Genomic DNA, 14084 nt, shown 5'->3' on the forward strand with positions numbered 1-14084 from the left:
ACATATCCACAACGGAAGAGTTTTTTATTATTTCTTTGGCTGTGATAAGGTCATGGTAATGCAGAAAATCATGGAAGTCTGAATCTTTGTAGTCTTGCTCAAAGTGGGCACTAAAACGGTGATGAACGTGTCTCAAATTTTGTGTAAGCTTATTACAGGAAAACAAGCATGTTCCTCAAACAGATCCTGGTTCTTGCTTTTATTTGCCTGAGCACCTTGACTAAAAACATGGTAAAAATAGCAACTGAATGCTTTAGAGTTGTGTATTCTCTAGCTGAGTTCCTCTGCTTTTTTTTTCTTGCAGCCATTGCCAGTGCAGGTTTACAGAAATCTCTCTTCTAACTAATCACTAGCAGTTTTAGTCGATCTCATGCTTGAGATCATCAGATTACGTGATACGTAGGGTTTTTTTTTCCCCCAGATATAGCTGTATTAATAGAAACCACTTGCCAATGTAATTTTTCAACACAGATGATGGCTACTCCAGAAAGACTGTATCTTAATTTTTTTTTATGGCAATTAATTTCATGCTTTAGTGCCTTGTATTTTAAATTCTGTAGCTTTTGTTGCAATCTGAAATACAGCTTTTGCTGATCTGTGTTTTTCACGTTTGTGTGAGGCAAAACATGGGTTTGAATGAGAACAGCCATAAGGGATTAGTTCTCAGGTTCCAGTATATTTTCTTCCTTAGGTCTCACCTGGAACAGTAGGTATGAGAAGCATTGGTAGCAGAGCATAGTTGCCAGTGATCGATGCTGACTATTTTTTAGCCTTATACTTAAGAGACACAGGAGTCTCCACGTATAGTGCTTAAGATCGAGCTTCTGATTATACAGTTGCACAGTCTAACTAAAGTACTTACAGATTGAAATCCTTGTAAACTTCTTATTTGGAAGCTGCTTCTCACCCACGTACGAAGGCTAAAAGAGTTTACATAATGTTTTGCTGTGTGTTCAAAACAGCGTCTGTCAGTGACTTCGAACATGTGCTAGCTACAGCAATATGTTAAACAAGCAGAGGTGGGAAATCTTCCTTTTGGTGTTCTTAAATTGCGGTGATTCTGGAAAGGTGTTTGAGCTGGACAGTATCTTATCCTCTTGTTATCCAGATTTCTCTAGGTAAAATATGCCTGTACAAACTGAAAATGAATTTTTTTTAATACCCTGTTCCAAACTGCGGCAAAATATGATCTGGTAGAAAATGATTGCTGAAAGTGGAAGGGTACGTATCTGGGACCCAGCCTGCAGTAAAGGGTATGAATTTTGTGTGACTGTCTCTGTAGCATGAATCATATAAATACTCTAAATTTGGAGAGAATAACCAAGGCTAGTCCCCAAACCCTGCCAGTTCATAGCCAGAATCCTTTCCAGAAAGATGGACTGAAAAATAGTTTATTTTAGGATGAAGAAAAGGAAAAAACTGGCTCACTCTGGCAATAGCAAGATTGGACCTTCTTCCTTTTCAAAACTTTTGTCTCTTTCTAAATATAGCAAATGTCTGCTGGGCATTTGCCAACTCCCTTTTTCCCCTCAATTCCTGTATTTTTAAAGGTTACCTAAAAGTTAAAAATTTGAAACACACAGCATGACTAATGAACTAAGGGTTCCCATAAATACACAAAGGTCTGGACTAAAAGAGCTGTCATCTGAGGGAAGTCTCTGAATGAAGTTTGTGCATTTGGCCAGAACCTCTCCTGCGTGTTATCCCTATTGATAACTTGAGTATCTTTTAGGTTGGGTGTTAAAATAATAGCTTTCGGCACAGGTGTAGGGTTTTTTTGTTGTTGTTTTTGGTTTGGGGGGGGGGGGGGTTGTGTGGGTTTTTTTGTTTGGTTGGTTGGTTTTGGGTTTTTTGTTTTGTTTTGTTTTTAAAAAGGCATCAGTACCTTTTGACGGTGTTTTTTACCCTGTGTGGACTCCTGCCCTGGAGGTGCCCGGTGCCGCTGAGCATCCGTAGCGCTTTGGGATTCTCTGGGGTGTAAGACACTATATAAATGTAAAACGTTGCCACAGCAACCAAATGTCACACGATTCACTTGCGTAAGATGAAGAACGGCTACTTAGGGAACGGAGATCCCATTTGCTTGCTTTTTTTGTCTCCATATTCAATATGCTTTATTAAGTTTGAGGCTGCAGAGCAGCGTTGTTTTCTGACGGTATGAGAAGTTTTCCCCTACTTGTGTTGGGATTCCAGAACGGGTATCGGTTTCGTGTCTGAGAATTAAAACCTTGCCAGTCTGAAGCGTTTGCGGGGGGGGGGAGGTTTAAGTAATTAATACGTCCTCTGGGTTAATTTTAAATGCTGCCATGGGGTGGGGGGAAAGACTTCGCAGGTGTGACGGGGAGAAGGCTTTGCTGCGGCGCACCTCCATGTCGGGTCCGAGCAGCGAGAGCGGACCAGAAACCCCTTCCGAGGGCAGATCACCTCCCTCCGAAACACGGCCTGCTCGGTGCCGGGGAGGGGGGGACAGCCTGCCCCGGGGATGCTTTGCCTTTGCGACCCCCCTTCTCCACCTCGGCTACCAGCCGCCGGAGCGCTGCGGGCTCCTGCTGCCATCTACCGCCGGGACGGGCCTCGACAGGGCGGGCTGGGCCCCGCCGGGACGGGCCCTTCCCTTCACCGGGCCCTTCCCCTCGTTAGGCCGGGCCGAGCCGGGGCCTGGCGTGGCCGCGGCAGCGGGCTTGCCCGTCGCGTTCCTCGGCGGGAAACCCCGCGCTGAGGTGGGTGAGTTCGTGGTGCGTGTCCCGAAAGCGATGACTGATCGCAGCCCCCCCGGGAGGGAGTGACTGGCCGGAGAAGTACTGGGGACACATGCCAGAAGATTTTTTTTTTTTTTTTTTGGTATCTTATTTCACTTGTGTTTCAGAACTTCGTGCTGATGTCGCTCGTACGCTTGCACGGTGCGCGCTGGCGTTTCTGAGAGAGGAAAGGTTCTTCCCCTGCGTGGTGAAAAGCAGTGGAAGATGGGCACGAAGTGCTAAATGTGCCAGCTTTCAAACAATTGGAGAATTAGACGTTTACATGCTGAAAATGGCTGGCGGATTCACTCTGACGCTCCCACTTTGGGGTGCACAAGTAGACTTACGGTTCAGGAAACTTGGCTAGAGGGCTTAGAATGTTTTGAATGCAACGTTTTAAGAGTATTGCCTGAAAATTGCCATTAATCAGAGCATGGGGAATCAGGTGGCGCCCAAGCAATCTAATTAAAACTTCATGCTTTCGTTTCAGTCAACAATGTGGGAATTTCCTATGTTTATCCTGAATATTTTCTTGATATTCCAGACCTGGAGAAGGTAAGTGCTTTTGTGGCACCTTCTAGTGTTCTAGTCCTTAGCACGAAATGCTTAACGGATATGGCAAATATGTTTAGGTTTGGTTAAGGTACCCACGTAACAAGGTTTTCTGATTAGAATTAAGGGTTCAAAAAGCTGAGAGATTTACATAAGCAACGCAGCACAATTCAGATGATGGCAGTCTCAGTTTTTGGTGTTGTGTTTTTTACATACTCTTCCGTGCTGCTTCATTTTATATTTCTATTTCAGACAGATGCTCTGGGCTCAATATCTGAATTCCACTCCTGTCCATGGTCTCATCTGGCTGTTGTTCATGAGCTGTTTTAGCTTGGGGGGGTTTCTTGAGTGACTGAAGGGAAGGGAAGCAAGCAACTTCATGAATGGAAGCTGCGTATTCTATAACACTGTTACAAAACTCAACTACGACCATTTCGGACAGTTCGTAATGTAGGGACAATCTTGGGTACATTGAAAATTCTGATTATGAACAATTTCGCTGGTGTATGATTTTGTTTCCAAAACCCCATGTAGCTCACTGTATCCACTGTGGTTTTGTGTTTTCTGCTTAAGTATTGATAAACGTGTCTGGTTCTTGGTTCACTTTCAAATAAGCTTCGTAATATTTAGCAATAAAATCCCATTTTTTTTACCTGACGAATAAACTTTAAGTCACTAGGACACTGTTATGAAATGGTGAAGAGCAAAATACAGACATTTATGAACATGTCTAAAATGTCAGAATTTAGTAAAGTTCATAAATATTGCAAATAGTGTTAGGAAATAGTGTCAATGTGATACATCTGGGGTGTTCTTTATTAGTATGAGTCCCTAATCAGAGATAAAACTTGACCAAGAGCAATTCACAGGCTTTGCTTTGAAAGTCTGTTGCTGTTCCTGATACTTAAGCAGGAAGGCAAGGAGTAAGGTCAATGTATAACTGTAAGGTTTAATTTATCTTGGCACTTAAACCCAGAAGGTGTGTAAATATCGATCAAATAACTTAAAATGGAACAAACCCCAAAACTTTGTTTTCTTGCAGACAATTGACAAAATGGTCAACATCAACATCATGGCTGTTTGTAAGGTAAGTGCCCCGTAATCAACACTTGTTCTTGATGTCTTAATTCAAAACCGGTAAACAATTAAAATTGAGTTGCCTGAAGCAATTACTTTCAGCTGTTGGACCACAGGTTCATTCTTCATCTTAGAGTAACCCAGAGGTTATGATTGTTGCATGAAATATAATTTTGTTGCAAAGATATCGATTAGCTATTTGGAAGAGTAACGTATGCACACAAAACAATACTTAATGCTTCTTTGTGCTTGTTGTTCTAGTCCTTCTTGTAAATCATTCATTCTTCTCCCCCTATACCTGTGTTTCTTGGGGTGGGCAACCATTATCTCTGCACACCTAAGGTTTTTGTACACTGTAGTGAGAAGGTACTTTAATATTTTCTGCAAAATAGATGAGCAAGAAGGAAAACCAAGTTCACGGAAGGGTGTATTAACTTGAAGTAAAGTTACCTTCCCTTTTTGATACTTAAACTGAAGTTTTTATTGAGAAGAAATCAACCTGACTTCAGGCTAAAACATATGGCTCTTCCCTTGTTTGTTAATATGAGGACCATTCTAAAATCAGATTTTCATCCTAGTATTTCAAAACTTAAAAGGGGCAGAGGGAATAGCAGCTACTTATGTGACATAGGGAGTCAGTCTATTTCCAGTGAGTGCTGAAGAAACCCCTTGTGGTTATTCACTGCTAAACCTTAACTTTCTCTTCTTATGCATAACAAAACTTGAATCTCCATTAGCTCAGGGTTAACCTTTTGCCTCAAAGCTAAAATACTAGATGTTTCAAAGCTGGCTTGAAAGATTTTTACTTCCTTGCAGCTGGTCTGATTAGGTCAAGTACTAAATTCATCTAGTACTGTGCTGTCGGGGAGTCTAAACTCTAAGTGTTTTGTTTCCATGTGAGGAGGCAGAGGACCTCTTAAAATAGTGCTTCTCTAAGATTTTCACACCTTATTAAAACATAGGTAGAATATGAAGATGCAACTGTTGTGTGACTGAATGGGATTGTTAATGTGAGCTTGCTGCTGCTAACTCTCACTTTTGTGTGTGTTTTATTTGACATCTTAAAACTACTTGTTGCAAAGTTAGAAGTACTACAACAGTGAGTCTTTAGAAACTTTTCACCTAGAAAATGACTGCTAGCCTGACGAGTACAGATTTTTAGTTGACCGAGTAGGATTGTGGCCCATGGTGTCTTGTTGCACTCCTGCAAGATTTCATCACAGAATCAGTTATTAATGGCACCTTTGAAAGTTTTCTCTTATGGAAGTCATTTAGCAGACTTTTTTTAATGTTAACAGAGCTACACCAGGTATAAATCTGAAGAAATGTTGTCATGCATAGACCTCTTAGTTGGAGTTGAGTGTAATCAGCAGAATGCCTCTGCTAAGGTGTGACATCTGTGCTGTGCCAGCAGAGGGAGTGCAGTATTCAGTGATTAAAGAATTTGGGGTGTCAGTCTTCCTGGAAGCATTTTGTTAAAATAGAAAAGTTACAGATGAACTACTTCAAAATCTATTTCAGAAGATGGTGGGGTAGAACGATTGTTGAGGTCTACTTTAACTCAGAATACACCTAAAATTCCAGAGATGCAGTCAGATTATATTGGTTTCCAGAATAAAGTAGCGCTGTTTTGTGGCTTGAGTCATCATGTTTATAATCAGTGGTGGTCAACAATTTAACGAAGTTGTCATACAGTTTCTTTTAAAATTTGCATCCTGTCAGCCTCTTCACATTCTAACGTGGTTGTCTTCACATGTATAAAAACTTACTGAAGATCTACTTGCTGTGTGTTAATAGTGTTTTTCATTCTGTTTGAAAACTTTTTTTTTCTTGACCGTGAACAGCTCCTGCTACTGGGCATAATCAGAATCTGAGCATAAGCTTCCAGGCTTGAAAATGTTTCCTCCTGCATGAGCCTGTTGTGTAATTAAACAGTAGGCATGCCAGATGCTTACTGTTTTGGGGGAGAGGAGCACATTAGAGATATGTACCATCTGTAAGTCATTTTTTCAGGAGAACCCATAGAATCAGAGAATCATGGTAGGAAAAAATAATTTTAGGAAAAGTCTGTGTGTCTTTTCACTTAGATTTTTGGGATGTAATCCTGTGAATATTTAGTTCAGTATTTTAGGTTGATATCATCTCTTATCCAGGGGTATAAGTGTGTTTAAAAAACCCAATAATATTCTCTCTTCTGGGCTGATTAAAAACATGAAATTTGAGATGGAAGAGAGCACCGAGTTATTAAGCAAGGGGATGAAGGTCTGCTGAAAAGGTGAGGGTACAGGAGAGGCAGAGCAGGTTTTGCTAGTACCCATTCAGGGTCTGCTCACAGTATCTCCAGATCCTCCTCAGAGTTGTCACATAAACTACCTACTGTCGTACTCTGGAGCATTGCCATCTGCTTCCTTGCCTTTTGGACCAAACTTCCTCAGTGCTTAAAAGGTAATGATACCCCCTGTCTTCTCAGTAACCTCCACCATGTGCCATCAGCAACACCTCTGTTGGACAGCCTAACTCTTCTGGTGCACGTCAGATACCTCCACTTCAGTTCTGGCTGAAATGCTCCTTAGGCTTGAAGTGGGAAAGTCAAGGTGTTCGGCGCACAGTTTGATTCTGCAGAAAGTTAAGGCGTGTTTTGTTGCCACAAGTGTAGGCATTTTTGAAGGGTAATGTTCATCCCTTACGTTTTGACCCATCTTTTTCTTTGTTGGGCAGCTCATTGGATTTCCATGGGGATATGCAGCATGTAAGAAGGGGTGCACTGAGAGATAAGACCCGATCTTCACCTCACAGGATAAATAATCAGCCTAGTTGGTCCTGCTGTTTAATACTTTTTCCGACTGTAAAGGATCTAATGCTATGAAATTCTCCATAACGTTTGAGAACTTGTTTCCCGTCAGAGCTTTTAAACATGTGTCTTTCCCAAATCCTGTTCCATGCTGCCTGCCCCCATCATGTCCTAAGAGCACTGTTGGGTTAGGTCACCCATGAACCCCACAGCGGTGCAATTTTGGGGCTCAATCAGTCTGGCATGAAGTGTTGTGATTACTGTGATCTGTCTTCAAAGCACCCTGTATACTGCTGAAGACAAGCTACGTAAAACTATGTAAAACACGTTGGAAATCTCACATCTTGTAAAATACTGGTTAAAAAACGTGACTGAACACTGCCCTGCCTGCCCCCCCCCCCCCCCCCCCCAACTACAGTAGATTCTTTTTAAGCTCTCCGAGAAATGTTGCATTTTTATCATGATGTGCAGTGCAGGAATTACTCTGTTCTTCATATGATATACAAAACAAGAAGTGCTTTGGGTCTTGGTGATGCCATAATGCATTGGGTTTGCATGGCAAGGTTTTGGTAGCAGGGGGGCTACAGGGGTGGCTTCTGTGAGAAGCTGCCAGAAGCTTCCCCCAAGTCCAACAGAGCCAATGCCAGCCAGCTCCAAGATGGATCCACCACTGGCCAAGGCCGAACCCATCAGTGATGGCGGCAGCGCCTCTGGGAGAACATATTTAAGAAGGGAAGAAAGTTGCAGCAGGCACAGAAACAGCAGCTGGAGACAGACGTGAGAACATGTAAGAGAAAGAACCCTGCAGACCCCCAGGTCAGTGCAGAAGGAGGGGAGGAGATGCTCCAGGTGCCAGAGCAGAGATTCCCCTGCAGCCCGTGGTGATGAAGACCACGGTGAGGCAGGCTGTCCCCCTGCAGCCCAGGGAGGTCCACGGGGGAGCAGATCTCCACCCGCAGACCAGGGAGGACCCCACGCCGGAGCAGGGGGATGCGTGAAGGAGGCTGTGACCCCGTGGAAGCCCACGCTGGAGCAGGCTCCTGGCAGGACCTGTAGACCCATGGAGAGAGGAGCCCACGCTGGAGCAGGTTTTCTGGCAGGACTTGTGACCCCGTGGGGGACCCACGCTGGAGCAGTCTGTGCCTGAAGGACTGCAGCCCGGGGAAGGGACCCACGCTGGAGCAGGGGAAGAGTGTGATGAGTCCTGCCTCTGAAGAGGATGAAGCAGCAGAGACAATGTGTGATGAACTGACCATAACCCCCATTCACTGTCCCCCTGCGCTACTTGGGGGAGGAGGTAGAAAAAATTGGGAGTAAAGTTAAGCCTGGGAAGAAGGGAGGGGTGGGGGGGAAGGTGTTTTAAGATTTAGTTTTTATTTGTCATCACCCGACTCTGATTTGATTGGCAATAAATTAAGTTAATTTTCCCCAAGTCAAGTCTGTTTTGCCTGTGATGGTAATTGGTGGAGTGATCTCTCCCTGTCCTTATCTCAACCCACAAGCCTTTTGTTATGTTTTTGCTCCCCTGTCCAGCTGAGCCGGGGGGAGTGATAGAGTGGCTGCATGGTGCTTAGTTGCTGGCTGGGGTTAAACCACAACACCTAAATAGAACAAAGTATTTTTGTTTGTGGTATTTTCTCAGGAAAGCTTGAGACTTAATACAGCCTTATACAAGGATTGAGTTGACAGGTAAATGAGGAAGAAGGTGGGGTAGTATGCGAAGTTTCATGGTTCCTGTCATAACCTCCTCTCAGGCTTCTGGAGGGATTTAAAAAGTGGTACTTTTCTTTAGTGTTTTTTGGTGGCAGTTCAGGCAACATATGTTTGTATTATAATTTTTTGATACTGCATTTTGAGACATAAACCAAATGTATTCTGGCACTGAATAAAATATCAGGTCAAAAGCCTTGGGGTTTTTCACTAACCATCAAGTGTTGAAGAGCCAAAATTATGGTTGCTCTGTACAGTTTTCATCTATAGTTCCTCTGTATCAACTGCATTTTCTTGTGTCAATTCGCCATTGTATGCTACAGCCTTTGATTTCACCTGGAAAAACAATTAAACTTGATTTGGCTCTTGGATTAATGTCCTGAAAGCCAAGAATGCTAGACTTGCTGTCCAGTGGAAAAAATGGGTAGGTAATGAGCATAGAGACCAGTTTCACATACTTCAGGGAGCCCTTCTTTCTCCTTTGAAAGCTGCAAGAGGTACTTTGTATGTAAGGAACAGCAAGTATGTTATTTCTGTTTGCAGCATCGCAATATGCTAATTGCATTGGGAGTGAGGCATAAACTTGTGTTCTCTTGAAAAATGAGTAGGACTAAATAGTTGAGGGAGTGCTGGCTTAGCGGTTGATTAAGCAAGGAGCTGAATTGGTTTGCAAGCTATTATGTTGTGGGAGAATGTAAATTTTAGGTTTGCAGGCCAGGCTTCGGTTGGAAATTGGCATTAACAGAGGATGGGGGAGAGTAAATTACATATATGTACATGCCTTGGTGTCTGTGCTAATCTTCGCCTTGATCACTGTACTAATGTTTTATACTGAGTGTCAAGTACAAAGGGATAATAGGCCTACAAGATCGAGGATTTTTATCATCACCATGTTTGAGAAGCTTATAATTTGCTTAAGACTTCAAAATGCATAAATACTTTTTGTTGAACTGAGAGATCTAGTGTCAGCTGCCCTCTTAATGGAAGAGGAGTGAGAGGTAAATTATACCAGGTTTTGAATCCCAGACAGGACAAGGGAACAGCTCTACCTACAAAGTCTGAAACTGTGAGTTTAGGGGAAAAAAACCCAACCCGACAACAAAAACCCACAATCGATATAAAATTAAAAGGGGGAGAAGAAGCTAGTGTATTTGAGAAGGAGGGGAAATATTCTTTTGCAGACCTGTGCACAGAAAGAAGAAAAGCCTGGGGAGCAATAATCCTGAAAGACAGTAGGAAATTACCTCCCTCTCTCTCCCATGAGTGTTCAGATGGGCTAGTGTAGCCTAATACCACATCTGTAAAGGTACCTTACCAGAAATCAGATGATAGTTGCTTGTGCCCTGCTAGAACCCCATGTCAATTTTTGTATTTGCTGTGTATAGGAGAGGATCACAGTAAGTGGAACATAATTCTGAGGGAAGCGGCAACACTCACTTGTGACGAGAGGGGTGTGTGTCTGTGTGTGTGTCTGTGTGTGTGTATTCCAGTCTAGTCAAGAGGTTTCTTTACATTTATATTCAAAGTCGTAATCAAAGGGAGGGTGATGATTTAGCCAAGTATATAATATAAGTTTATAACAGAGAGGGACAGTTGCCAATGCTTGGAAGAGGAGTGAGTGTTCTGTGAAGGTGGTCATGAATATCATTCAGATGGTCCAGAGGGAGAAATTAAATGCTGCGGTTTCCCACCTTGCTGACTTTGAACCTGAGAGCATGATACGCAGGAAGCTGGAACAAGGGAAATGTAACTGTGATAAATACTTTTTAGCAATAGTCAGGGAAGCACTGGGGATTTTTCTTCAAAGTACAAGTAACTTGAAAATTTAGGAAATCCTGGAGTTCTGTGGCTTTTTGTAGATTTGGGGTTGAGACAAATAGGTATTCCACATCTTGAAAAGAGGAAGTTCAGCCTTGGGGTAGGGATAGTTATTTTGAGAGCTTTCCTTTGTAAATTGGACCCTGAATGTTTGTGGCTCTAAATAGGGAAAACTTTCTCTCCTAAAACTGTTGCTCAAAGGAAAGTCCCTGACAATGAACAGGGCTTGTAATATGTTATGTTCGTAGTTCCCTTCGTATGTCCAGTGCCCCTTTCTGGTTACTTACCTTGCCACAGGGGTTACTGTGATTTTCTGTTGAATTGACATCAGGTTTACTCGCCACTTTTCACAAATAATAAATAATTCTTGTTCAGGTTGGGATATGAGCTGCATTAAGAAGTTACTGTTTCAAAAGAGATGTTAAAAAAAACTTAACAGTGGATGCTGAGAATAGGTTTCATGATCAATTTAACTACCAGTGCATGAGTACAGCTCCTTAGTTCTTTCAGTGTAAGGTCTGTGGGCGAGTGCTGCGTAGGCATGGTGTCAGTTAACTATTTGTTAAACAGCTAGTGCATTTGTGAACTTGTGTGAATTCTCTGCTCAGGCACTACAAATTATCTTACAGTAGCAATGATGTTTTTGTACATCAGTGGGTGCACCACGGGGAGTTGCTGATCTTTAAAAATTCTGTTGCTTTGAGTTGTTATAATTTTACCCTAGATGCATGAATGAGATCTGAAGGAAGCTTCTTAGCTGCATGACAAAGTAGAAAATTTGTCCAAGGTCTCTAGCTTCATCCTTTGTTGTACTTGCATAGGCTTAATTACAGATCATTATACCTTTTGGAAGTGGAAAGAGTGACTTGCAGTCATAACGTCATACCATAGAATGATTTGTCTCTAAATGTACAACAGTGGTATTAGGCTTCTGGCTTTGTATAACAATTGTGTGGCCTATAAGATGTGAAGGATGACTTTGAATATTTACCTCAGCTTTTCTTACTGTATTTTAGAAGTCTGAGCAAATATCACTTGAAAGGTATTCAAAACTTTATAAATTATTATTCTTTCCCTAAGCTGTGCTCCTGAGCTATTGCTTGGATCAGAGTGAGAGAAGACTACAACTCGGTGATGACTAAGAATGGGAGATTTTTCTTCTGAGGAAAAAACACTGGAAACACATGGTTATAACTTCTAACTATTATTGTTAGTCCTCTAATAGGAGCTTTTAAGTATAGCACCTGTTTTAGAACATAAATCTAGCCATATGGCAGTGCATTTTTGTATCTGCAAGTAGGAATCTCGGCTTCTTAGACTAAAAGTGGTGTTCCTTTTTCCAAAATTAGAAGGTAGAAGACAGGTCTGGTGAGGAAGAGTGGACAATACAACCAGTGCTTGCCAGGCATGTAATAAATGAAGTTGCAGATAAATGGACATCAAGAAATGATAGCTGCCTGTAAAAGATTAATGAAATGGTCTGTAATGAATCTCTGCCTTAAGTTAGCCATTTGCTGTGAGCCTCCTGAACTTAGGAGCTGGAGGGTTAGGTGTGAAAGAAGGTGACTTAAAAATAATGCAGCCCTCCAAACCAAAGGAACTATACCCCAAACTCTGTGGTATCATTATGTTTATATGTGAAATGACTGAAAAACAAACAAGCAGAAAAACCTCAACAGCTACTGGTTCATGGTTGTGTGCTAAACATAACTTTTTGCCAGACTATATAAAATATAAAAAATTAACAACTTCCGATGTCGAGGAGACTGTCCTGAGAAAATTTCTTGGATGCACATGCATGTTCTCATTCTGCTTTAGTGCAAACTCTCAGAAGGAAAAAACAGTTTGCTTTGGATAAGCTGGCAGTTTTGACACAGCCTAGTGTCTGGCTACTTGTCTGAAATTACCTGAGCCTTCAGAGTCCTGGGAACATTCATGTTTTCAACTGCAGCACTGGTATTTCTGTGGAAAGTAGTATTTGCTCAGAAAAATGGTTATGTGAAGGAAGCCTAAGTGAGTTCAGTAACCACCAATTGAAGGCACTCTTCTTAGGGTAGTTCCCAATCTCTCATGTTTCCTGCCACTTTCTTCTTCCTGTATTGCCTTCAGAGAAACAAACTACCGTAGAGTTCTCTGGCATCCTACATGCTAATTCCTATAGACTCAGACTTGCAATGCTTTGGCACTTATAGAATACACCCCATTACAGAACTGGCTCTCTCTAAATAAGACCTAGCTAAAATTTGGATTCTTTACCTGGAAGATGTTTATTCCATTCTAGATGTTTGTTGTTGAACTGCCTATTTCATGGTGGCAGTCTGAGATTACAGCTACTGAAGACAGGAGTGTTAACCAGTTCAACTATTATGGATAAAGATCATGCAAGCACATATGGACACTGCTATTGGTGGCAAAACCACGTTTCTGTTAGATTATTTTATTTGAATTAATGCTGGAAATATTTTACGTGTGTGTACAATGTATAAATTTGCTAGACCTGAATATGGCTGCAGAATGCCCCTGCCAGCATTTTTCCAATAGTATTCTTGCACTGCTGGAACAGTCTGAGTGTGGACTTGGCTGGGTGAGGTGAGACTGACTCAGAGAGCTGCCTTCTGTTATTTTATTCTTTCAAAAACTGGTATTTTTTTCTGTACATAAAGATACTGACTACTCATATATCTCTTTTCACACATCACAAGATGTAAAAATCCAGATAGGAAAAACAGTTTTGCCCTATTTCACAGATTTTTGAAATTCCCTCAAAATATTAATTTTAATGGAAACAAATGGAAGTGATGTTGAGTATGAAATTTGATTTTGCCATCAGTGGTTTTCTGTGGAGGGAAAAAAACCCTGTGGTATTAGAACCACAGCTGAACTTTAGAAACAGACTATTTAACACAGCCGGTGGTGAGAGACTTGTTGATTTCTACCTTAACTGTGTACCTATTATTATATCTCAGCTGTCAATGGCTTCATAGTTTTCTAATTTATACAAGTCAAACAAATATTATGGCATGTTTTTTCTGTGGTCTTGTTGGGATATCAATAGTAACCAGCAGGTTTGTGATATGCTGTTCTTGCTGCTTGGTGGGTTGCAATTTGGATTTAGACCATGAATGCATTTGTGTGGATTTATGACAGTTTCAAATGTGGGGTCCTCTCTGCATTACAATGGGAGGTCCGGTACTGTTTTTCAGACCATTTATGGGTTGCCTAAGGAAAGGCAATTTCAGTCCATGTCCATATGTCAATCTGTGGAGATGATATGTAGCATTACACTGCTCTGAGAGGCAAGAAACAGTATGCCGCTTTTGGCCAAGGGATCTAGGGGAGAGATTGTAAAGCTTGCACCACATAAAAGATCTGCCCATCTTGAACTAGTCTTAAAATCA

At 41.8% G+C, this 14084-nt stretch overlaps 1 protein-coding gene across 1 annotated transcript in view; it reads left to right on the plus strand.

Moving 5' to 3' along the window:
* HSD17B12 (hydroxysteroid 17-beta dehydrogenase 12) overlaps positions 1-14084 on the plus strand; it is a 91186-nt gene that overhangs the window by 55860 nt on the left and 21242 nt on the right. Inside the window, 2 exon segments of the mRNA XM_075030950.1 lie at positions 3229-3293; positions 4333-4377. Coding sequence (XP_074887051.1) covers positions 3229-3293; positions 4333-4377 — 110 coding nt within the window.

The sequence above is a fragment of the Buteo buteo genome, chromosome 6 (assembly GCF_964188355.1).
Source record: "Buteo buteo chromosome 6, bButBut1.hap1.1, whole genome shotgun sequence".
Lineage (NCBI taxonomy): Eukaryota > Metazoa > Chordata > Aves > Accipitriformes > Accipitridae > Buteo > Buteo buteo.